At 37.3% G+C, this 23,481-nt stretch overlaps 1 protein-coding gene across 2 annotated transcripts in view; it reads left to right on the top strand.

The window, feature by feature from the left end:
- Smc6 (structural maintenance of chromosomes 6) overlaps positions 1–23,481 on the top strand; it is a 61,115-nt gene that overhangs the window by 9,931 nt on the left and 27,703 nt on the right. For both annotated transcript variants that reach the window (XM_005366551.3, XM_013353531.2), the window contains 14 exons: positions 1,445–1,550; positions 6,123–6,259; positions 6,790–6,851; positions 8,627–8,707; positions 9,442–9,543; positions 11,237–11,356; positions 11,457–11,555; positions 16,686–16,832; positions 17,206–17,294; positions 17,465–17,629; positions 18,072–18,250; positions 19,320–19,524; positions 22,302–22,416; positions 22,899–23,059. In XM_005366551.3, the coding sequence (XP_005366608.1) occupies positions 1,445–1,550; positions 6,123–6,259; positions 6,790–6,851; positions 8,627–8,707; positions 9,442–9,543; positions 11,237–11,356; positions 11,457–11,555; positions 16,686–16,832; positions 17,206–17,294; positions 17,465–17,629; positions 18,072–18,250; positions 19,320–19,524; positions 22,302–22,416; positions 22,899–23,059 (1,768 nt within the window). The remainder of the gene's footprint in view (positions 1–1,444; positions 1,551–6,122; positions 6,260–6,789; positions 6,852–8,626; positions 8,708–9,441; positions 9,544–11,236; positions 11,357–11,456; positions 11,556–16,685; positions 16,833–17,205; positions 17,295–17,464; positions 17,630–18,071; positions 18,251–19,319; positions 19,525–22,301; positions 22,417–22,898; positions 23,060–23,481) is intronic.

Below are 23,481 nucleotides of genomic sequence, written 5' to 3'. Positions count from 1 at the left end.
GGCAGTTGATGATGGGCAAGATTGTTGTGATGGACTGTCTACACTGGCAGTTGATGATGGGCAAGATTGTTGTGATGGACTGTCTACACTGGCAGCTGATGGTGGACAAGCCGGTGTCAGGGTTGACTGAGACAGTGACAGTACTAGGAAAGGAAATTAGGTATGTGTGGTGCCATAGTCCCTTTCTTTACTATTGCTGCTTCTGTCATTGAGTGAAGAAGGAAGACAAGACATTTCAGTAGGAGAGTGTGAATGAAGAAGAGGGTCATTATTACAGGGAGGTCGCAGAATACAAGAAAAAGGAACCATGGATTCTCAAGTTATGTCTTTAAAAATTTGAGTGGTTTCTTTTATAAAACTTAGTAAAGGACATTTAACTAAAGTATCTGGCAGTAAAGAAAAAAGAATAAGAACTTGAAAGGCATTCCAGGAACTAAAGCACGATAATCATTAATTTCTGTTGGCTTAATAATTTGGTGGTATGCTGTAGAAGATAACAAAATGTTGTTAATTGATTGGCGGCTGATGAGATTCAAAAAATGGTTGCTGTGTCTGTGTTGTTGAGATTTTCAAAGTGAAGTTTTGGATGTTTTATATCTTTTAGAATAAAAATTACATTTCAAAAAATTTAAATGCAAAAGAGATAGGAAATGAATTTGAAAATTAAGGGCCAAAAACTAAAATTTAAAAATACTAAATTAAGAATATTAAATTAGAAATATGTGATTTTTCTAATTTTTTTTCCATTTAATGTGTTCAATGAATACATGTGCTGGTACCAGGATGCATCCATACTGTAGAGACAACATCTCTTCTCATGTTGGGTTTTTACATTTGAGAGCTATTTAAAGTTTCTGTGCCTAGAAATTTATGATGAAAGGAGTAGCCTTAATTAAATTAGAATGTAATGACAAATTATGTAAATTAATTACATATGTAAATGTAATTGAAAGTTTCTATTTTTAAAGATTTATTTATTATGTATACAGTGTTCTGTCTGCATGTATCCCTGCAAGCCAGAAGAGGGCACTGGATCTTATTACAGATCATTTTGAGCCACCTTGTGGTTGCTGGGAATTGAACTCAGGACCTCTGGAAGAAGTCAGTGCTCTTAACCTCTGAGCCGTCTCTCCAGCCCCATAATTGTTAGTTTGATGCACTAAGAGGATAGACTGAGTTTCGGGTTGGAAAGATGGTAACCATTTTTCTCCTTTCTTATTGTGGGCACAAAATTGGTATTGAAATGTACGAGGTTTTCCTACTGGTGATAGTGAGGTAGTTCTTGATGGGGAACTTTCCTTAGTTTGCCACCTTGGCACTGGAAGAAAATTAGAATTGTATTTGTAACATTTTACTTCAGGTGGAGACAGAGTCGGCCATCTTTTTGAATGAAGTTATAAAGTCAGAATTTTATCTTTATGAATTTTTCAATGTGTTTCTTTAGGTGGAAAGAGTGCTGTGCTCACCGCTCTCATAGTTGGTCTTGGTGGAAAAGCAGTTGCTACTAATAGAGGATCCTCTTTAAAAGGTTTTGTAAAAGCTGGACAGAAGTAAGTGTTCTCTGCTGATGTTTTATTCTCTAGTAAGAAGAATGCTTTAGAACCCTGGAGAGCGGGTATCTCCAAGGAGAGGTTTCAGATATTAGTCTGTTGGGCAACAGACCTTGTTGCCAACATGGCCTTCTGCTTCCTTTTATCATCTTGGCAGATAACCTGTGTTACTTAGTACTGTGCACTGCCCACTTAAACTTGCTGTTTTTATGGGAGAAATGGCAGCAGCAAATTTATGTATTTTTTAAACAAATATTTATTAAATATTATACCTTTGTGGGTTTTTGCTTAAACTTCATATCATCATTCATACTAACATGATAGGGATGAGAGCAAAGTCAGTGTTGAGCCAACTTGTTTTGTGCAGAATTTCTTTCTGTGACTCCTAGAAAAGTATCCTATCTCTGGCTGTTTCTTACTCAGTGAATATGAGTTTAGAATCACAGTCACACGTCTACTGTCTGGACCCTTGATGAGCAGTCATAGTACTGCCTTGTAGATTAACATTCATACTTCTTTCTATTTGTTTTGAAATAGACATAGACTGTCCTTTAACTTGTTATATAGCGGAGGCTGGTCTTGAACTTCTGTCCTTTTACCTCTGCCTTCCCAGTGCTGGAATTTTGTGTTCAGTTGTGTCTGGCTCTATTCCTGTTTCTGTTAGACATTGCTTTCGTATAACTGATCAGTTGTCTAAATTTACGTCATTGCTGTTGGAGCCTTTTGCCCGCTGACAACCCTTTTTCTAGTGAGTCAGGATGCTGTTGTCCTCCCTCCTGTTTTTGCTTTCCCTTCTGTTAGACAAGGACTGTGCAGCATTCCCAGTTCCTCTTGTTCTTGTTACTACCCAAGTGTTGTGTGATGTTTTCCTCTTTTGGCTTCTTGTTCGTTGCTCTTTTGGGGAGGCTGCCACCCAGCTCCCAAATAAATTACATGGAGTCTTATTATTTCTTATGAATGCTCCTCCTTAGGTTGGCTTATTTCTTGCCCTCTTTTCCTAACTAAAATCAATCCATCTACCTTCTGCCTCTGGGCTTTTATCTTTCTTATTTCTGTACTTTCCTCTTACTTCATGGCTGGCTGGCCCCTGACATCCTTCTCCCTTTTCCTTATTGCTCCTCTTCTTCCTTGTTTCTCCTTTTATTTATACTTTCTACCTGTCAGCCCCACCCATCCTTGGTCCTGTCTTGCTATTGGCCGTTCAGCCCTTTATTAGACCATCAGGTGTTTTAGACAGGCAAAGAATCACAGCTTCACAGAGTTAAACAAATGCAGCATATGCAAAAGCAACACATCTTAAAATAATATTCCCCAGTACCCAAGATACCCTCTAGAGGGATCTTAGGTTCTCATAATAATACCCTGCTTTTGTTTCATTCTCTTGCAGTGTGTAGCTGGTGATTTTATCGAATGGAAACTTTGATAATTGATACTAATACTTGACAGAACAGGATACAGATTTCTATTTGTTCTGTCCATTTTTCTCTTTATTTTAATACTTAAGCATAGAGTAGGAATATAATATAAATGTAGAATGCCAGTTTTTTAATTCAATATTGCTGAGGGACTTAGGAATTTTAGCCTTAATTCAGGATTCCCAGTTGATAGAAAAGAAGAATAGGTACACAGTAAATCATTTCCCATCCTAGCTTAGAAAAAAAACTGTTTGATGACAGTTTTCCAGTGTAGTTTTTGCTTTTACTTATCTTGCTGGAATTCTGTCCTAACAAATACTTCTGTTGGCCTCCTTCTCTGAGTATGTTGTCTTTAAGATAACGTCCAGATGAGACATAGTAGGCCGCTGGGGGTCAAGAGTATAATTTCAGATACAGTCAGAGTGGATAACCCATCTGCAGAAATAAGAGTCATTCAAAAGCTAAGACAGTTTTATGGATACTAAATACATCACAGAGAGTAGAAGAAAAAAGGAGAACTCATAATGAGGTTGTTTGTTTTTGAAACAGGGTCTCACTGTGTATCCCTGGCTGGCTAGAACTTGCTATGTAGACCAGACTGGCCTCAAGCTCACAGAGACCAGGTGTTCAAATTAAAGGCATATGTCAACAGTTCTGGCTAGCAGTGCAGTTTTTAAAGGCTCTTCTTTTAGCTTTATTTAAAGAAAGGTTACTAAAGCTACATTGTGGTCCATACTTGTTATCTTGGCACTGAGGAGGCAGAGACGTGATGTTTGCTATATTTCCAAGCCAACCTGGACCAGTCCAGCAAGGGCTGTTTAGTTAAGAAATTGGTTTCCCAAAACAAATTATTTACTGTTGTTACCTCTGCTTTACGATATATACATGTTCCCTCTTAAGGAAATTAAACTTGAAAATCAGTTGTTGTATAAGCTAGTAGTTTTTTTTTAATTTATTAAGTACACAGTGTTCTGCCTGCATGTATACCTGCAGGCCAGAAGAGAGGACCAGATCTCATTCCAGATGGTTGTAAGCCACCATGTGGTTGCTGGGAATTGAACTCAGGACCTCTGGCAGAGCAGCCGGTGCTCTTAACCTCTGAGCCACCTCTCCAGCCCCGTAAGCTAGTAGTTTTTAAACTATAGTCAGGATATGTCTTAGAAATTTATGCTTGTGTCTCAGTACTTCCCAAATTGGGAAGACAGGTTAAAGTATTTAACATAAAATGTCCCATGGAAAAACATTGCTTGGCTAGTTTAAGGAAGCCAGTCAAACACTCAGTCACTTTCTGTATAGTTAGAATGGCTATTTTAAAGCATTGGGATTCTGCTTAAGGTTTTGCACTTTAATGAAATTTAGTTTATTTATAGTGTCAGTTTTTCTTTATCCTTTTGTAATGACAGGTAAGTGAATAAAATGTAAATGATAGTGAAAATGTAAAATTAAAAATTATTGAACTTTTATTACATTGGTTCTTAACCTGTGGGTTGATTGCTTTGGGGTTGAACGAATGACACTTTTATATGGGACACCTAAGAACATTGAAAAATGTAGATATTTACGTTACAGTTTGTAACAGTAGCAAAATTGCAGTCATGAAATAGCAATGAAAGTTTTATGGTTGGGGATCACCACAACATGAAGAACTGTATTTAAAGGTTTCAGCATTAGGGTGTCTAATAAATAATAAAAATAATAAAACAATTGGGCCATTAATTTAAAAGTATTGGATGTTATTTCAGACCTCATTTTCTTTTTGTATGGCTACTTTGTTGTGTGTATCTTGTAGTGCCTTCTTTGATTCTCCTCCACCGCCTTTCCCGTCCTCGTTTGTTTTCTTTAGACAGTGTGGCTGCCCTGGAACTTGATCTGTAGACCACACAGATCCGCCTGCCTCTGCCTCCTGAATGCTGGGGTTAAAGGCGTGCCCCACCAGTCCCTTTTCTTGGTTGGTTCTGCTTCACTGTGTGTTAGCTTCCTACCCTGTCTCTTTGTGATAACTTAGTATGTGACTTTCATCTGTGGAGTTTACGTTCTATGTCTTACTCCTCATCTTAGTCTTGGCCACCCAGAGTCCATGGTGCAGGTATTAGTTACTAATACTTTAGTGGGGTGTGTGTGAAGAAGTGAGTTTGTCTTTGTCTTTGATTTGGGGGTACATGGTTCCTTTGTCAGTTGGATAGGTTCACATCTCGAGAGCTCCTGCAGGTTTCATCATCTCACCAGATTGGTTTCGCTGTTGAGACCTCGAAACTTTAGCTCTAATGAACCATCATTTCTTGGTTTGATCATGTTGAATTTTTTTTTTTTTTTTTTTGTTTTTCGAGACAGGGTTTCTCTGTGGCTTTGGAGCCTGTCCTGGAACTAGCTCTGTAGACCAGGCTGGTCTCGAACTCACAGAGATCCGCCTGCCTCTGCCTCCCGAGTGCTGGGATTAAAGGTGTGCGCCACCATCGCCCGGCGATCATGTTGAAATTTTAATTAAGAAAGATGTATTTTAGATTTACAGAAGTGTTGCAAAGATGGCATAGTGTTTCTTTCATATTTCTCACCCAGCTTCCCTTACTGTTGATTAGGGGTCGCTAAGATGTCTTTAAACAAGACATCTGTGTAATTCACATTAATGGATTCTTCACTGAAGTGTGGCTTATTTTCCTGAACTTGAATTTTAAGAGTAATTTTTCCATGAGGATTTACTACATTTAGCTTAGTTTTTAGAGATGTAAATAGACAGGTGACTAAGTCCATCTTGCAAAGAGTAGGATGGGAGTATGTACAGCAAATATTGATGTGTATCTCCTGTCAACATCCGTAGGGCACAGAGAAACTCATTTTGAACATTTTCCCTGCATTTCCTGTAAATGTTAAAGGATGAAGTTTATTGACAGATTCACTAGAAATTTGTCTAAGATTTCATTCAATTAAAATAGTTTTGTATGACAAGGCATTAGTAATTTGCTCATATGAATTAGGAAATACTTCCTGCTTTTACTCACAGCTTTAGTTTTCTCACTGACACAGTGTCTTTAACATTATGTGATAGACTATGACCCTTAACTAACGTGTTCATCAGATTGCATAGGGGACTTGAAAATTGCTGTAATCTAACATACTGCATTGTGCCATCATGTAACTCAGGCTAACCTCATTGTTTCAGCTCAGCAGACATCTCAATAACGTTGAGGAACAGAGGTGACGATGCCTTCAGGGCAAATGTGTATGGCGACTCCATAGTTGTGCAGCAACACATTAGTGTGGACGGAAGTCGATCTTACAAACTAAAAAGTGAAAAAGGTTTGTTGGTTTCCTTGTTTCTTACAAAATATTAGTAAATAGTTAAAAGTTCTTATGATTGTCCCTGTGATATCGTTCTAGTCTCTTGAAACCTCATCAATAACCTGCTTGGTTACTCAGTGCATATAGTATTTGTGTATATTACACTGAGTTGTTATGGGACATAAAGTCAACATCATGTTTAACAGAAGTAATTTGAAGTAGACTCTGTCATTTTGTTTTTAACTGTAAGTATCCTTTCTTCCCCTTGACTTCTACAGCTTAGAACTAGTAGAAGGTAGGGAAAGGGCATGAAGGGGAGGTTCAGTTATTGAGAAGGTACTGTCTGGTTCCCACAGGAAGACACATGCACTGTTCCTACACGTGTGTTTTTTCCTACTCTCTATTTGATATAATGACTGAAACTACGTGTGTTTACTGGTATTTTTGTTGTTGGCCTGATAAATGTGCTCAGTATTTGCATTTTATAGATAATTGTACCTTTTCCCTGTATTTCACAAGGAGTCTGGTCTTTATGTTTTTATAAACAGGCACCGTGGTTTCTACTAAGAAGGAAGAGCTCATTGCAATTCTTGATCATTTTAACATCCAGGTAATTGCCAAATTTCTTTTTCAGATTAATTAATGAAACTATCATAAATTTCTTTTTCAGATTAATTAATGAAACTATCATTTTGTTGGTGTGATTTTTGCCTTTGACAGGCATATAAGTAAATAAGGTTGTTTCATGGTAAATTGATAAGAATATATGTGCTCCATTTTTAGTGCATTGATTTTGTTAGCATAGTCAATATCTTGTTAAAATATATTTTAATAATGGTATAAAATTTCTGTGCAGTATAGGGACTTGCAGGTCTCATTTTCAAGAAGTCAGATATAATTAAGGTCTAGGGAAGCACAGCGAAATGTGTTTCTTGCTTCCTTCCTCTTCTTTCCTTTTGAAATACAGACTCACTGTGTATCTCTGGCTGGCCTGGAACTCGCTCTGTAGATCAGACTGAGATCTTCCTGTCTGCCTCCCCGCCCAAGTCCTGACGAGCACCGTCACACTGAACTGTAAGCATTTTTGAAAGCAATAAAAAAGCACCAGCATTAACTTAAAGAAGGTTTTTTTAGTTTTTCAAGGCAGGGTTTCTCTGTAGCTTTGGAGCCTGTCCTGGCACTAGCTCCTGTAGACCAAGCTGGCCTAGAACTCACAGAGATCCACCTGCCTCTGCCTCCCGAGTGCTGGGATTAAAGGCATGCGCCACCACTGCCCGGCATAAAGAAGGTGTTTTTAAAAACATTGTTTTACTTAAAAATTGAACAGTTGTCACTTTTAATGTTAAAAATGAGAAGTGTCAATTTTTTAATTAGTTCTGTATAATTAGCCTGTATTTTTAGTATCATAAGTTGCTTTGTTGCTAGTACCATAGTTGTTAAGGAAGTACTGTGAATCTTTCAAAGCAGAGTATGTATTTAAAACTTTTTCATCTTATATATTCTGGTAGCCAATTGTATTTCTGCTTAAGCTATTATTTAAAATGATTTATGCTCCAAATGTTTAATGATATAGTTCCATTGAATTTTCTATTCTCCTCACAAAGTTAGAAAGATAAATCTTAAAGCACTGCTGTGAAAAAACAGTACTTGCCTGATCACTGATCTGATTACTTGATCTGATCACTGGTAACTGGACTGAATTTTCTTTGTGTATTGAAAAGCTGCATAATAAGGGTAAGGACTGAGTTCAGATAAGAATGTAGGAAAGCTGACTCACATGCTGTGTATTTACCTATATTTTCCTTTGATGTTGGTATCATTAGAGCTATATGAAAGTGTTGTGTGCTTGCGTGTGTGTTGGGTATGCATGTACATATGGTGTAAGTGCTTGCGTGGAAAGCCAGAGTTGAAATTGGGCATCCTCAGTTGCTCAGCAGAGCTTACTAATTCCAACTAGCCAGCCAGCTCTCCCTGTCTCTGGTTCCTAAATGCTAGGGTTAAAGTTGGCTGGCCTTGTTGACTGACATTTTACATGGGTTCTGAGGGTCTGAACTTCAGTTCTCATGCATGCATAGCAAGTGTTTTTCCCACTGAGCCATTTCTCTAGCCCCTGAGAAACCCAGTAAAGGCACATGGGAGGCTTCTTGAGCTTGTAACTTCTGTAGTAGAATGCTGAATGACAATGTATTTTGGTATTGTTCCATTTTGAAGCATTATTTTGTGTTAAAAATGTGTAACATTGCTTTTAGTATTTTAGTCCTAGTGGTATAAACTTTGCCTAAAGCTTAGCTTTCTTGATTGACCACTGGTCTTTTATAATGTATAATTGGTTTAAAGCATTAAAATGGAATATTTTCTAATGCCCTTTTAAAAAAATTCTTTCAGGTGGACAATCCAGTTTCTGTTTTAACACAAGAGATGAGCAAACAGTTCTTACAGTCTAAAAATGAGGGAGACAAATACAAAGTAAGAGAATGAACTAAATACAAACCTAACTAAGGTCATGCTTTCGGATACATAGAAACTTGCTCAGATAATGAGTACTAAGAATTTTTTTTTCTCTTCAGAATCACCCACTTAAAGTAATATTGTAAAATAAATTTAAACATTGCCAAGTAAGATGTAATTATAACTTTTTGGTAGATCTTTGTATTTTTAATTTGACTTTTCATTCTTAAAGAATAGTTTATTATTTTTTTCAAATGACCTTTAAGAAAATACAGTGGATTGGCCACTAAATTTTAAACCATTTAAAACTTTAAAGCTAAAGAATTATTTGATTACTACTATAACTTAGTGTATAATCTTCTGAATGTGTTTTGATACTTCCTATTCTAGAAATTTTAGATTTATTCAGATCAAAGACAGGAATGTAATGTCATTTTTACTTTGAAAGTAGAATGTATGAAAATACAGGAATTCTTTTTTAAATTTCCAAGGTGTATTATTTTCATGCTTAAAGGTATTTTTTTTTCATGAGGTATTAGGAGCTTTTGCACTTGACTGTGTAGATGTGGACGTAACAGGTTCAGTAATTTTAATGTAAAATAAATTATGTTCTCCGTGTTTATGTATATGTGCTTACATTTTCAATGCTTTTTATGTAATTGATTTAAGAGTTTGGGGGACCATCGTTGTCCCCCTTTTTGTACAGAAAAGCCTAGAAAATCCTAAGTGTACTTTTCTTTTTGTTGATATAGTTCTTCATGAAAGCAACCCAACTTGAACAGATGAAGGAGGATTATTCATATATTATGGAAACAAAAGAAAGAACAAAGGAGCAGATAAATCAAGGAGAAGAGGTTTGTAAATACTGTAAATCTTTTTGATATGAGCTCAGTTCCTAGATACTTAAGGTAAAAATATCAAAATTATATTCCTGTGTATAAATCTATGTCTTCCTAAAACGAATGGCATTTTTTAGCACACTAAATTATATGACATTTAATTTTTATAATTAGGGAATTAATTTTGTTTTGTAATAATGGCTATGTGTGTCTTTTTTCATCTTTTAGACAGTTTTAAACTAGAAGATAAGGCCGTATCTTACCTTTCATATCCCTTCTTTTGTGACTAATTGGTTGTACAAGGCATCACTGATTCTCACTAGAAGTAGTTTGGAAATGTTACATAATATTTATTTTGTTGAGTACAAGCCGCAAGCTGACATAAACCTGGTATGACTCTGTAGTAGGTGGCTGATTACACCAGCAGGATAGTGGCCTTCTTTAGGCATCCAGTGGCTTGTTAGCTGCTGTCAGACCGTACCTTAACATTTTGGCCACTAGGCCAAATTGTTGGAATCTTTGAATTTCTAAATAATTTCTACCAGTCGTGTCCTGTATCAGTCTGTTTTAAACAGAATTTTGAGTTGCTTTTATGTTATCTAATGGGATTACCAAGTAGAAAGTTGGTTATATAAATTAGAAACATGGGAGTAAAATCTGATCTTGATAACATTTTTGAGTCCAAATACATAATATATTTTATTTAGCTCACTAGGAGAGCAGGAAAGGCAGACCCAAGTCTGAACTATGAGAGGAAGCCATAAGACAAAGCAAGAGAGATGTAGACATTGACAGGACTTCTCACAGGAGCCAGATCTGTAGAGTTAGAAAATGGAGTAAATACAGATAGTTTTCATGAAACTCGGTGAGAAAGGAGAAAGGAGATTATAGAGTCCAAGACAGCTAGGGGATAGAGATGACCTTTTAGATAACCAGGCCACCTCCTTTCTTTTGCAGCAGTCCCTGCGGATAGCTACTTTAGAATGCTGAAAATTGTTGAGTGCTGGCTTTGATAACCTCTGAAGGCAAAGGCAGGGAGCTCTAGTGAAGAAATCAGGAGGCAGGGAAAGTAAGTTTGGAAGGATTTCGAAGTAGATTGAAATAATCTTAGCTAAGGGAAGGTAAATTGGATTGGAAAGGGAATCAGTAAGATTACAGTATTGAGGCTTGATTGAATATAGAAAACGTGAATGACGGGGACCGTCCACATAGGGTAAAGAACATGCGCTCTGGGACCCACTTAGTACCCTGTTCTCATGACATATTTTGTATTTGTTTCATTCGTTATTAAAAGAAAATTAGGACTTGTTTGTTTGGGGGAATACATTCTTTCTCTTTCTAGTATCTTTTGGGTGCTTGTTATGTTTATCTGGAAAATTAGGCTTGTCTAGCCTTTAGAGAGGAATTAAGAGTTAGGGATATTTAGATAGGGAATTAAGCAGGAAATGAAAAGGAAGCTTGAGGACTTGTGTGATAGTGAACTTGTAATGCTTTGCTCATAATAGTTGATCATTTCTATAGTGCAGCACTTAGCAAAATTATTATACTTAGCACAAGTGTACCAAAAGACTAAAGTCTTTATTTTTACATTAATGATGTCATTTTTTAAATAAGCATTTGTGTGGTACCAGTTTAGGCCTTGTCTTAAATAACATATTTACAGAATATTTCCTTCTGATGTTTATAAAAATAATCTTTTTCTTTTAAGCGACTTACTGAACTAAAGCGCCAGTGTTTGGAGAAAGAGGAACGTTTTCAAAATATTGCCGGCTTAAGTACAATGAAAACTAACTTAGAGTATTTGAAACATGAAATGGCTTGGGCAGTGGTAATTTTCACTTTTTTTTATCTATTTTCATTTGTAAATTCATAACTTTTTGTAATTCATAACTTTTTTGGTAATAATTTTGTATATGATTGCATTTCAGGTCAATGAAATTGAAAAACAATTAAATGCTATTCGAGATAATATCAAAATTGGTGAAGAGCGTGCTGCCAAACTTGATAGGAAAATGGAAGAACAGCAGGTACTTAGAGGCTCTTACAAGGATATAATCAGTTAGTCATGAGACTACTGGTGCTGGTTTTGATCTACAGTGTATTATCTGTACGTAAGTCTGTTAAACTTGAACCAGTTTTGTAATTTTCCAAAGATTATATATAGCAGCTTCAGCTTTTTTGAAACAGACCTGTATTTTTCTATAATTCTGTCTGAGCCTTGACTGCTGACTTCTCGTGCATGTAGAGAGTAGGATTTTGTAAAGGAGTTGAAACAAAACACTTGAAAGAAAGAGAGATACTGAAGTAACTGTCTGTAGATTCACACTAAAGTGAAGCATTAGTGAACCGAAGACACTAGAAGTGAGAACAGTGTCCAGAGAAACTTCAGGGTGCTATGATTTATGATCCAGAATCTAGATTTCCTATTTGTAGAGTTTGTATTAGATAACTTGTTAGGGTTGTTCAAGTGTAGGTCAGTGATTTTAGTATACTAACCGGCTGTGGAGCTGCACATACGGCTTCCTGCACTGTCATGCCTAAGTGGAACTTGTAGGAAGGCCGCTTGTTTGTTCCTGGCTACTCAGCCCCAAAATAACCACACAAAAACTATTCATTAAATTACTGCTTGGCCTATTAGCTCTAGATTCTTATTGGCTAGCTCTTAAATCTTAATTTAACCCATTTCTATTAATCTGTGTATTGCCACGTGGCTTACTGTCAAGGTTCTGGCTCGTCTGTTCCCTACGGCTACGTGGCATCTCCCTGACTCTGCCTTCTTTCTCCCAGCGTTCAGTTAGTTTAGTTTTCCCCGCCTAGCTCTATTCTGCTGTGTGCAGACCCAAGACAGTTTCTTTATTCATTAACCAATAAAAGCAACACGTAGACAGAAGGACCTCCCACACCAGGAACTCGTAGCTCCTTTGATCTTTATAGGTAGAGCTTCTTACTACTTCTCCAGTCCCAACCCTTTATCACCTGTGTGTAGGTACGTAAAATACGTTTGTAAATCAAACATTTACTGATACTAAGTCATAAAGGAATTTTTGTTTGTTTTTTGGGACAGGGTTTTTCTGTGTAGCCATGGCTATCCTGGAACTAGACCAGGCTGGCCTTGAATGCAGAGATCCTCCTGTCTCTGCCTCTTGACTGCTGGGATTAAAGGCAGGTGCTACCACTGCCTGGGAAAGGAATTTCTTTGGTGAACATAAAATTTTACCTTAAAGACTAGCGCAATTTTGTATAATAATAAGATGGGTGGGTTTTTTTTTTAACCTAAGTAATTAAATCTTTAGCTCTGTATTTGATACTGTGCTTCATACATTTTTAGTGTTTTCTTCAGAGTTGGTGTCCTAGGTTTATAGTCATCAGTGCTGAGAATGCCACTTTATATAAAAATACGCAGTACAAAGTACAGTATGAGTACAAAGTAGCAGAAAGCTTTTTAGAAGGCTCATTTTAGAAATTTGTTGGAAATACTGTTCTAATCTCAAGGAATTTTTTAAGCAGTGTTTTGTTTTTGGAAATGAGGTTTCTCTGTGTACCCCTGGGTGTCCTGAAATTCTCTCTGTAGACTAGGCTGCCCTTGAACTAACTCAGAAATCCTTCTGTCTCTGCCACCCAAGTGCTGAGATTAAAGGTGTGTGCCACATGCCTGCCTTAAGCAATGTTTTGATGGTTTGTTGTTGTTGTTTTTTTTTTGTTTTTATGAAACTGGAGTCAGAAACTCAGAGCAGTTTTTAAAAGTAAGCACCTTAACACAGTAATAATCTAGAGATACATTAATTTGATATAAACTACAGAATGATGGAAAGAAAATGTTCTTGTTCTCTTTAATTAAGCCATTATGTTACTCTAACTTTATGTATATAATAACAATACTTCAGTTTATAACAAAACTCCCAGACCTGAGCTGAGGTATAATTTAGACAGTGTGGGTGTTTACGTGACATAATGGTGTATATAGTGCAAAGTGCTCATATTGTTTTGAGAACCAAGCCTGCAGTGAAGGTGTGTGATACAGCATGGGCAAGTACTGCCAGAAACACCTTAAGTTCATTATGCATTTGATTTTCCTTTCATTTTGTTCATTCGGGAGCATTTTACTATTAAAGCATTAATTTTTTGGACTCACAGTCTATTACATGCTGCCACATGGGGTACAGTTCAACTTAAGAAGTAGTGCTTTATAAGATGGCCTTCCTCGTTTTGGATTACTTATGTCTGGCTCTTCTATACCTACTCTGTGTGTCATTATGGTTGTGTCTGGCCCTTATTTATCCTATTCTGTCATTGTAGATTGCTTACGTCTTAGTATTTTATTCTCCTTTGCTTAAGGAATTTCTGCCCAAGCTTGGTTGAAATTTAGGATGTAATCTTCCCCAGCTTACTGCTTCTTGCCTGTCTTCAAAGCAACAGATGCCTTTACTTTAAGGGTTCTATTGTTGATCCACCTATGGAAAGATAGTAGCCATGAATGGTGTATTTGCTTTGCCATCTCTAGGCAAGGATTCTCACTCCCTCTTCAGGTAATAAGTGGAAGTTCAACCCTTGCCACCATTCTCACCTCAAATTTTGTTTCTGACATAATAGCCTAAAAATTTTTCTTGAAATATTTTTATCCTCTTTGCCTTACTTCTCAGATTGTCTTCTCAGATTGTTGTAGAAAAAGTTCTTAAGTACTTTTCTTGAGAAATACTTCCTAGTCTAATAATGAAACCTAATTTGAGTAATAGATGTTCATCTCTTTTCAAAAGCTAGTAGTTGTGAAGAAAGCTATAGGACTTTCTTCTGTGTAAGTACTTGGTATTTCTGTAGTAAAAGTATAAACTTTTGGAGGATAAGGACCATCTTATATTGATAGTTACATCCTTCCTACCATTTATCTTTTAAAATTTATTTGTATGGGTGTTTTTCCTTCTTGTGTGCTTGGTGCCCATGGAGGCCTGAAGAAGTTGTTGGAGCCCCTTGAACTGAAGTTACAGATGGTTTTGAGCTGCCTTGTGACTTCAGGGAATTGAACCTGAACCCTCTGTAAGAGCAGCAGGTGTTTGTTTTTTGTTTTTGTTTTTGTTTTTTTTTTGGTTTTTCGAGACAAGGTTTCGCTGTAGCTTTGGTGCCCATCCCGGAACTAGCTCTTGTAGACCAGGCTGGCCTCGAACTCCCAGAGATCCGCCTGCCTCTGCCTCCTGAGTGCTGGGATTGAAGGCGTGCGCCACCACCGCCCGGCAGCAGCAGGTGTTTTTAAACTGCTGAGCCATCTGTCCAGTCCCCTTCCTAACCTTTTACCCTTTTTTTATTTTTTTATTTTTTTTGGTTTTTTCGAGACAGGGTTTCTCTGTGGTTTTGGAGCCTGTCCTGGAACTAGCTCTTGTAGACCAGGCTGGTCTCGAACTCACAGAGATCCGCCTGCCTCTGCCTCCCAAGTGCTGGGATTAAAGGCATGCGCCATCACTGCCCGGCTCCCTTTATTTATTTATTTATTTATTTATTTATTTATTTATTTATTTATTTTTGTTTTTTTTTTCAAGACAGGGTTTCTCGGTGTAGCTTTGTAGTTTGTAGCCTGTCCTAGAACTTGCTTTGTAGACCAGGCTGGCTTTGAACTCACAGAGATCCACCTGTCTCTGCCCTGCCTTCCTACCATTTTTTTATGCAGCACTTTTAACATGACTTTATTATTGTTTGTAGACTGACTTTTGAATAGAAGGTTTCTGACAAAAGAGTATATCATACAAACTTTGAATTTTTGTTAACTTGATAACAATTTTTTAGCCAGACAATGGTGGTTCATGCCTTTAAGCCCAGTACTTGGGAGATAGAGGCAGGTGGATCTCTGAGTTCAGTGCCAGCTTGGTTTACGGAGTGAATCCCAGGACAGCCAGGACTACACAGAGAAACCCTGTCTTGAAAAACAAACAAACAAAAAAAGAAGAGCAAGAAAAGGACACCATTCTTTACTCCATCACCCTTAGTTGCTTGCCTTGTTTTTCCTTTCCCTCCTCTAGTCTCATCTACCAAGCTCTGATTTTGTATTCCTCTTGTTTTATTGTCTTGTGTTGAATTACAAGTGTCTCTTTTGTTAAGCTCCAAGGTCAGAGCTGAGAGTGTGACGCTAACACATGGCCCGCAGAGACAGGCCTATGTTGGATTCTTTATAGAGGAATTTTGCTAGCTTCTGATTTAAGTGGCACCTCCCCTCCTCCTGTCCTTCTAATTCATCCCTCTCGTCATTGTCTCATTTTGGTTCCGTAAGACTTTATATTTGTTTTATTATTCAAACTTTTCCTATAAATTTCCTGCCACCTTGCCTTCAACAAGTTTGAGGATAATCAGATACCAAGATGTAGATTGGTACATTATCTTTACTTTAGAGGATTGAGTTATAAGCTATGGATTATGGAATATATAGCTTTTCTACTGATCATCTCATTTCACTTCATTATGTTCTCAGTTGAACTTCCGTTATTTTTAACTTCTGGAGTAGATACTGATAACTCTGCACATGCTCTAGTGTCCTTCCCTAAAGCTTTGACCTCAACTTATATCCAGGTGCACTTTAATTAACACCCTTCCTGTTGCTAGCATAAATGCTTCTCCTTGAACCATCCTGACTTTGCCCGGCATACCTACAGTTTCTTTTTCTATGTTTTTATAAGTAGAGATATGATATATGCTACATGGTATTTGGCTTGTGTGTATTTTGTTACGTTGTATCTTTCTTAAATCTTTTTCATTTAAAGACACTATTTCTTTGTATACTCAGGATAACATCTATTGGATAATTAAATAGGTCCAAATTGAATTATATTTTTCTATTTTATGTAACTGATTGCCTAACTTTTAACTGTAAAGGCTTCATCTCATTTATTTATTTGTGTGTGTGTGCGTGCATGCACATATGTGCACATGCATGTAAGCTATGGCATCCAGAGATGATGCCTTGGGTCATGCCAAGAGGTCATAGGACAGCTTAAGAGAGTCAGTTCTCTTCAGCATATTGGTTCTCAGGTTGAACTTTGGTTGTCAGGATTGACAGTGGGTGCCCTACCTATTGAGTAAAATTAATTTTATTGGACTGTGATTGGTCCATATTTTTTTATGTTTTTCTTGCTATTAAAAGAAAATAATTAGAGTATTTTATTTTATTTTACTTAAAGGTCAGACTTAATGATGCAGAAAAAAAGTACAAAGATATTCAAGATAAACTAGAAAAAATTAGTGAAGAGACAAATGCCCGAGCTCCGGAATGCATGGCTTTGAAAACAGACGTGATCGCGAGGACGAGAGCCTTTAACGATGCCGAGGTGGGAGGAGTCTTCTAAACGCAATGACTGCTGTCTTAGCTTTTCCTTGTCTGCTATTTTTTAAAAAATAGTGTTTTTCTACCTGGATCAAAGTAAACATGTTTTATTCCCTCATTGAAAAAATGTTGTTTCAGCCGGGGAGTGGTGGCGCATGCCTCTAATCCCAGCATTTGGGAGGCAGAGGCAAGCAGATCTTTGTGAATTTGAAGTTACCCTGGTCTGCAGAGTGAGTTCTAGGACAGCCAGGGCTACCCAGAAAAACCTTGCCTCAAAAAATAACCAAATCAAATGTTGTTTCAAGTGATCATGGGTGTCTTTCGATGGAATGTTTATGTATTTCTACATGTTAACTAATTTTTTTTTTTTTGGTCAGGTTTTGTATAACCGTTTCCTAAATGAATATAAAGCATTAAAGAAAGATGATGAACAGCTTTGTAAAAGAATTGAGGAGCTAAAGAAAAGGTAGTACAGTAGCCTGGCATTTCCACAGTCGCCTCTCTGTAATGATTAGGCATCGTGAGTGGTGCATTTTCTGTATTGATGTTAATGAAAATTCGCTACAGTGACTTCTACTGTTAAATGTTAGGTTGCATTTAGCCCATTTCCTACTTTTGTTTTATTACTCTCCTTAGCACTGATCAGTCTTTGGAACCAGAGCGCTTGGAAAGGCAACGAAGAATCTGTTGGTTGAAAGAAAAAGTACAGGCCTTGCAGGACCAGGAAAGTTCCGTCAATCAGGAGGCTGCACAGTTCGAACAAGTTATAGAAAAGGACAAACAAGAACATGTCCGGATTAAGTAAGTTCACACCTTCCACTTCCTGAATATGGTGTAGTTGTGATGTATTAGAGAAAACAGCTCTTTTGTGATAGCAGTAAAGACCCTTTTGACTTGGTTTGTCTGAGTCAGAGCTCACTACATAATGCCACTAGTGCTGGGGTTAAAGACTGCAGCACCACACCCGAACTGCTGATAGAGATGTATTCCAATTCTTTTTCTAAGACTTTACTCATGTTTTAACAGTTTGTGGGGTGCTTGTTCCATTGCTATTGCAGCACCTGTAATGTGAGTTTTGAGGTCTGCTGGCTGCTTTTGTCTGATAATTAAATTTGTAAATAAAATGAACCCACATTTTTCATGTAGTAAGGTTATTGATTAACATGGAAATATGGACAAAACCCTAGTATTTTTGTATAACTTAGTACATAATATATTTCCTTTTTCTGCTTTTATATTTTAGGAGAGAAGATTTAGATGTGAGGCATACACTGACCTATAATCAGAGACAATTGAAAGAACTGAAAGATAGTAAGACTGATCGACTGAAAAGATTTGGTCCTCATGTTCCAGCTCTGCTGGAGGCAATAGACGATGCATACAGGCGGAGACAATTCACTCATAAGCCTATCGGCCCTTTAGGTATTTGTCATTGTTCTTGATATTGTCATTAACTTGAGTTCTTAGCTATAGGAAGTATTCTGCTTAATAAGCTATCTGGTTATGTATTAACTTTGATTGAACTAAGGGGTTTGGGTGGTGGTGTGGGACAGATAGTCTGATGTATGTTGTCTTGAGTTCTTAATCCTGATCTTCCTGTCTGTGTCTCCTGAGTGCTGGGACTACAGGCATGTGCTACCACTTTTGGCTCATGTTTTTTAAACATAACAAGAAAATCACTTTAAATGCCTACCTTCTTTTTTTTAAAAAAAAAAAAAATTATTTATTATGTGTACAGTATTCTGTCTGTGTGTATGCCTGCAGGCCAGAAGAGGGCACCAGACATCATTACAGATGACTGTGAGCCACCATGTGGTTGCTGGGAATTGAACTCAGGACCTTTGGAAGAGCTGGCAATGCTCTTAATCTCTGAGCCATCTCTCCAGCCCCCCCCCCTTTTTTTTTGTTTGTTTGGTTTTTTTGTTTGTTTTTTTTAAGAACTAAAACTGAGAAGGGAAAGAGAATTTAGGGAAAGAATATTAATCAGTTAGCCAACCTGCTGCCACGAATACATAAGAGACAAAACAAAAGCAGCATTCCTCTCAGATTCATGTGCTTCTTTTTTTTTTAAAGATTTTATTTATTTATTATATGTACAACATTCTGTCTCCATGTATGCCCGCAAGCCAGAGGAGGGTTCCAGATCTTATTACAGATGGTTGTGAGCCACCATGTGGGTGCTGGGAACTGAACTCAGGACCTTTGGATGAGCAGCCAGTGCTCTTAACCACTGAGCCATCTCTCCAGCCCCTCATGTGCTTCTTACAAATGTCTTCCTTCTCATTTGTTACTTCATTTAAACAATCTGACCTCCAGTCCTCTCCTAGTTTCAAAGTCCATGCTAATGTGTTTTCATTTATTTCTACTTAGGGTTTCAGAAACTTTTGTCACGTTCTTCTAGGTAGTGATCTCTGTGTAGGACTATATGACTTAAATATTTATGAATCCTATAATTTTTTTTAATGTGTGTGTGGGGGGGGATCACTTTTAGGTGCTTGCATTCATCTGCGGGATCCAGAACTTGCATTGGCCATTGAATCTTGCTTGAAAGGACTTCTGCAAGCGTATTGTTGCCATAATCATGCTGATGAGAGAGTACTTCAGTCATTGATGAAAAAATTTTATCCGCCAGGGACCTCTCGGCCTCAGATAATTGTTTCTGAATTTCGGAGTGAGGTATATGATGTGAGACTCAGGTAATCAGATAAATACTGTCTCTGGTTTTGCTTAATCATGTGCACGATTAAAAAGGTATTTCATAGGATGCTTAAAGAGCTATTTTCCTCTTATAGGGACAGTAAAGGTGAAAGAAAATAAATGTATTGAGTTCCAAGGTTGAATTTTGATTCCTTGCTATCTTCACTTTCATAAATCCTTATCTCTGTTTGTTTTGTAAGTCTAATGCTACCTGATTTATTTTTGAGTAAATTTGGATGCCAACATATAGTTGCCTTTGTTTCTTTCTAAGTATTAGTTAAATTTATATCATAAGATATAGGTGTAATTCAAATGAGGGGGTCATTAAGTTGTTGTGGTTGGTCTTTTTTTTTTTAACTTTACTCTTTTGGGAGCTTCTAAGTAAATTATATGGAGTCTTAATATTACTTATAAATGCCTGGTCTCACCTTGGCCAACTTTTCTTAAATTATCCAGTCTGTCTTTTGCCTCTGTGCTTTTACCTTTCTCTTACTTCTGTAGATCTTGCTTTCACTCTTACTCCATGGCTGGCTGTGTGGCCAGGTGACTGATCCCTCTCTATCCTCTTCTCCTTGTTCTTGCTCCTCCTCTTGCTTTCCGAGCCTTCTTTTCCTTCTATTTATTCTCTCTGTTGGGAGCTCCTCCTATCTTTTCTCTTGCCTTGCTATTGACAGTTTAGTTCTTTATTAGACCAATCAGGTCTTTTAGACAGGCAGAGTAACACAGCTTCACAAAGTTAAACAAATGCAACATAAAAGAATGCAATACTTCTTTGCATCATTAAAAACCAATGTTCCACAGCATAAACAAATGTAACACTTCCCAAACTAATATTCCACAACATTAAGTCATGTGTTAGTGAGATTGGAAACATGGTAAATAACTAGTCCTTTAATTAATGAATTTGTCTAAGGACAGAAACACACCTGAACTGGTGGCCTGCTTGCCTGATAGGTTCCAGATAGGGAAGTTGGAAGCTGTTTTACAAAGTTGTGTGAGGGAGAATGCCTCCTTGTGCCTGTTATATTGTTTGTTTTAATGAAGGGTTTATTTCATTTTTAACTAATGGGGTAGGACGTCTTGAGGTTTGTACAGATGAGTACAGGTCCCACCGAGCTAAAAAGGGACATTTGATTCCCTGGAGCTTTAGTTAAAGACAGTTGTGAGCCATTTGATGTCAGTGCTGGAGTCCTCTGTAAGAACAGCAAGCACTTGAGCACTGAGCCACCTCTCCAGCTCCCTGTTTAGTCCTGAACAGTTGTGTGAACTATTCTGTGATTTGCCATGGGGCCAAGTGACCAGGAATGCTTATCACTGCCTGGCTGACCTGGTGTTTTCCAACCAATGTGTTTCCAGAGATAGCAATATATAGCAGCTCTGACTTACAGTATACTGTGGAAGGGTATGAAGGTAAACTAAGTTTGTGCAGTATACTGTTAATTTTTGTGGGTGGCAGTGGATAATACAGTTCACGTGCTGAGAATGAGGGCATTGTACTGGAGTTGTAGGAGGCTCGGAAATTATGCCGTTGAAAAGTCTAAACCAACTCCTGCAAATCACTGAGGAAGTTGACTGATACTCCACTTAAAATATACAACTGTGGTAGCTGCAGTGGTTTTTGTTAATAATATGGCTTTATAGTTGTCAGTAAGACTGTCTTTATTAAGACTAAAGTAGTTAAGTTTTTGAACGTGCAGGTGTGACGAGGAGAGAAGCAGTTGAGGGTACTGCTGAGAAATTATTTTGTAGAAAGTGGAGCCTGGGAGAAAATGTAGCTGGCTTTGTAAAATATTCACGCTTTACAGGCAGAGCCTGAGAAAAAGTTTGTATAAGATTGTGAAATTATAGAAATTATAGTTTAATAAAACAGATGTGGGTGACGGCAAAGCCAGTGTGTTGTTAGCTGGCATCAAGTCTAATGTGCTAAAATACAAAGTTGTTGAAGTAGTGGAAAGATCTAAATTGTAGTATTTTTATTGTTGGCTGGCTATTGATAAGAGCCTTTTTGATATGATGGGAGTAGGTTTAATAATTTCTAGCTGTCGTAAATGTACTGAAGAGGACTTGTGCATATGTAAGAACAACTATTAGAACATCAACTATATCAGATACTTAAGATGCATTTTATTTGTTTATGAAATGATTGTTGGTGAGCGAGTTTTTGGTATCTGCTTGACTCAGTAATGGGCTTGCAGCTGTGTCCAGCTTTTTATATGGATGTGGAGGATTTGAACTCATGTCTTCATCCTTGCAGATATTAAGCATTGCTGAGCCATCTCCAGTTCCATTTATTCAGTGAAATAGTTATTCAACTATTTAAAATGTGTTTTTATTAACTAACTTTTATGTTTGTGTACAGTTAAAATAAATTACAACTGCTATTATCAATTTTGAGCATGATGGTTGTGTGTCTGGGTTTAAATCAGTATTTCCAACTTTAAATTCTAGCCTGCCACTTAAGTATCTTTAGGATGTTAGGGAACTTACTAAGCTCTCTGAAGCATCCTTATCACAAAAAATAGAGAGGATATGTTATAGTGGTTGTTAGGACATTACATGAGCTTGTATTTTTTAGGTGCTTAGAGCAGTGTCTTCACACACTGTTTTAGTGTACTTGTTCAGTAAATAAATAAATCTCTTACAGACATGTCTTCAAATTATTAACAGATATTTCATATTCTCTCACTATAGTCTACTTACCCATTAAATTGCACGATTTTGCTCTTTTTTTTTCTGTTTAAAGTTTGTTAAGTTGCCCTCCCCCTGTGTTTTCTAGAGCTGCTTACCATCCGGAGTTTCCAACTGTTCTGACAGCGTTAGAAATAGACAATGCTGTTGTTGCAAATAGTTTGATTGACATGCGGAGCATAGAGACAGTGCTGCTGATCAAAGTAAGGCAAATGAGTCAAAATCTTCATAACTGAACTTTTTCGTAGATATGTTTCTGTTGTTTTATCATCACATGGGAAATTTTTTTTTTTTTTTGGTTTTTTTGAGACAGGGTTTCTCTGTGGTTTTGGAGCCTGTCCTGGAACTAGCTCTTGTAGACCAGGCTGGTCTCGAACTCACAGAGATCCGCCTGCCTCTGCCTCCCAAGTGCTAGGATTAAAGGCGTGCGCCACCACCGCCCGGCCACATGGGAAAATCTATAGGATAATATAGAGTTGGTTGTTTGTGCAGTTGATTGTTCCCCAAGAGACTTGTTACTTTGGGGTATTTGTAAAGTATTTCAGAAATACATTATTATTTTGGGAATTATTTCCATGTTTAAGTAAAAATACTTAAATTTTCTTACCAGTAGATAAAATTTTGAAGTATATCCATGAGAAATATGTTGACAGTGTTTTTAAAATTACTTTCTTTTCTATTCTAGAATAATTCTGTAGCTCGTGCAGTCATGCAGTCCCAAAAGCCACCTAAAAATTGTAGAGAAGCTTTCACTGCTGACGGTGATCAAGTGTTTGCAGGTCGTTATTATTCATCTGAAAACACAAGGCCCAAGTTTCTAAGCAGAGATGTGGATTCTGAAATAAGGTTTGATTAAGTTAGCTTTATTTTCCCACTATGCTCCTTTGGATTCTGTTTTCTTTAACAGCCTTCCCATAGGGATTCTCTCAGGGAAGTATTGTGATTTATCTAAGTGTTTGGTCTTAAAAGTTTATTTCACTTGATGTGGAATTTAGCATATATTTTGACAGTAATATTGAGTACCAAATACACAGAATGTCCTCAACAGCTGATGTGCACACAGAGCCTCCTGTCCATAAGCTGTAAGGACACTGTACAGAGTGGGGACTAGTGCTTCCTTGGGCAGCACGTGTACTTGAAAGACTAGTTCACGCCTGTCAAAGAATGGATTAGAGATTTGAAGCAGTCCATGTGGAAGAAACGGAGCTGTATTGCTGCTCACTGTTGAGTCACAGTGATTTTTTTTTTTAAGCAAAAGTTCAGCATGC

The sequence above is a fragment of the Microtus ochrogaster genome, unplaced genomic scaffold, assembly GCF_000317375.1.
Source record: "Microtus ochrogaster isolate Prairie Vole_2 unplaced genomic scaffold, MicOch1.0 UNK10, whole genome shotgun sequence".
In the NCBI taxonomy this organism is placed as follows: Eukaryota; Metazoa; Chordata; class Mammalia; order Rodentia; family Cricetidae; genus Microtus; species Microtus ochrogaster.
This window is presented reverse-complemented; position numbering and strand designations above follow the sequence as displayed.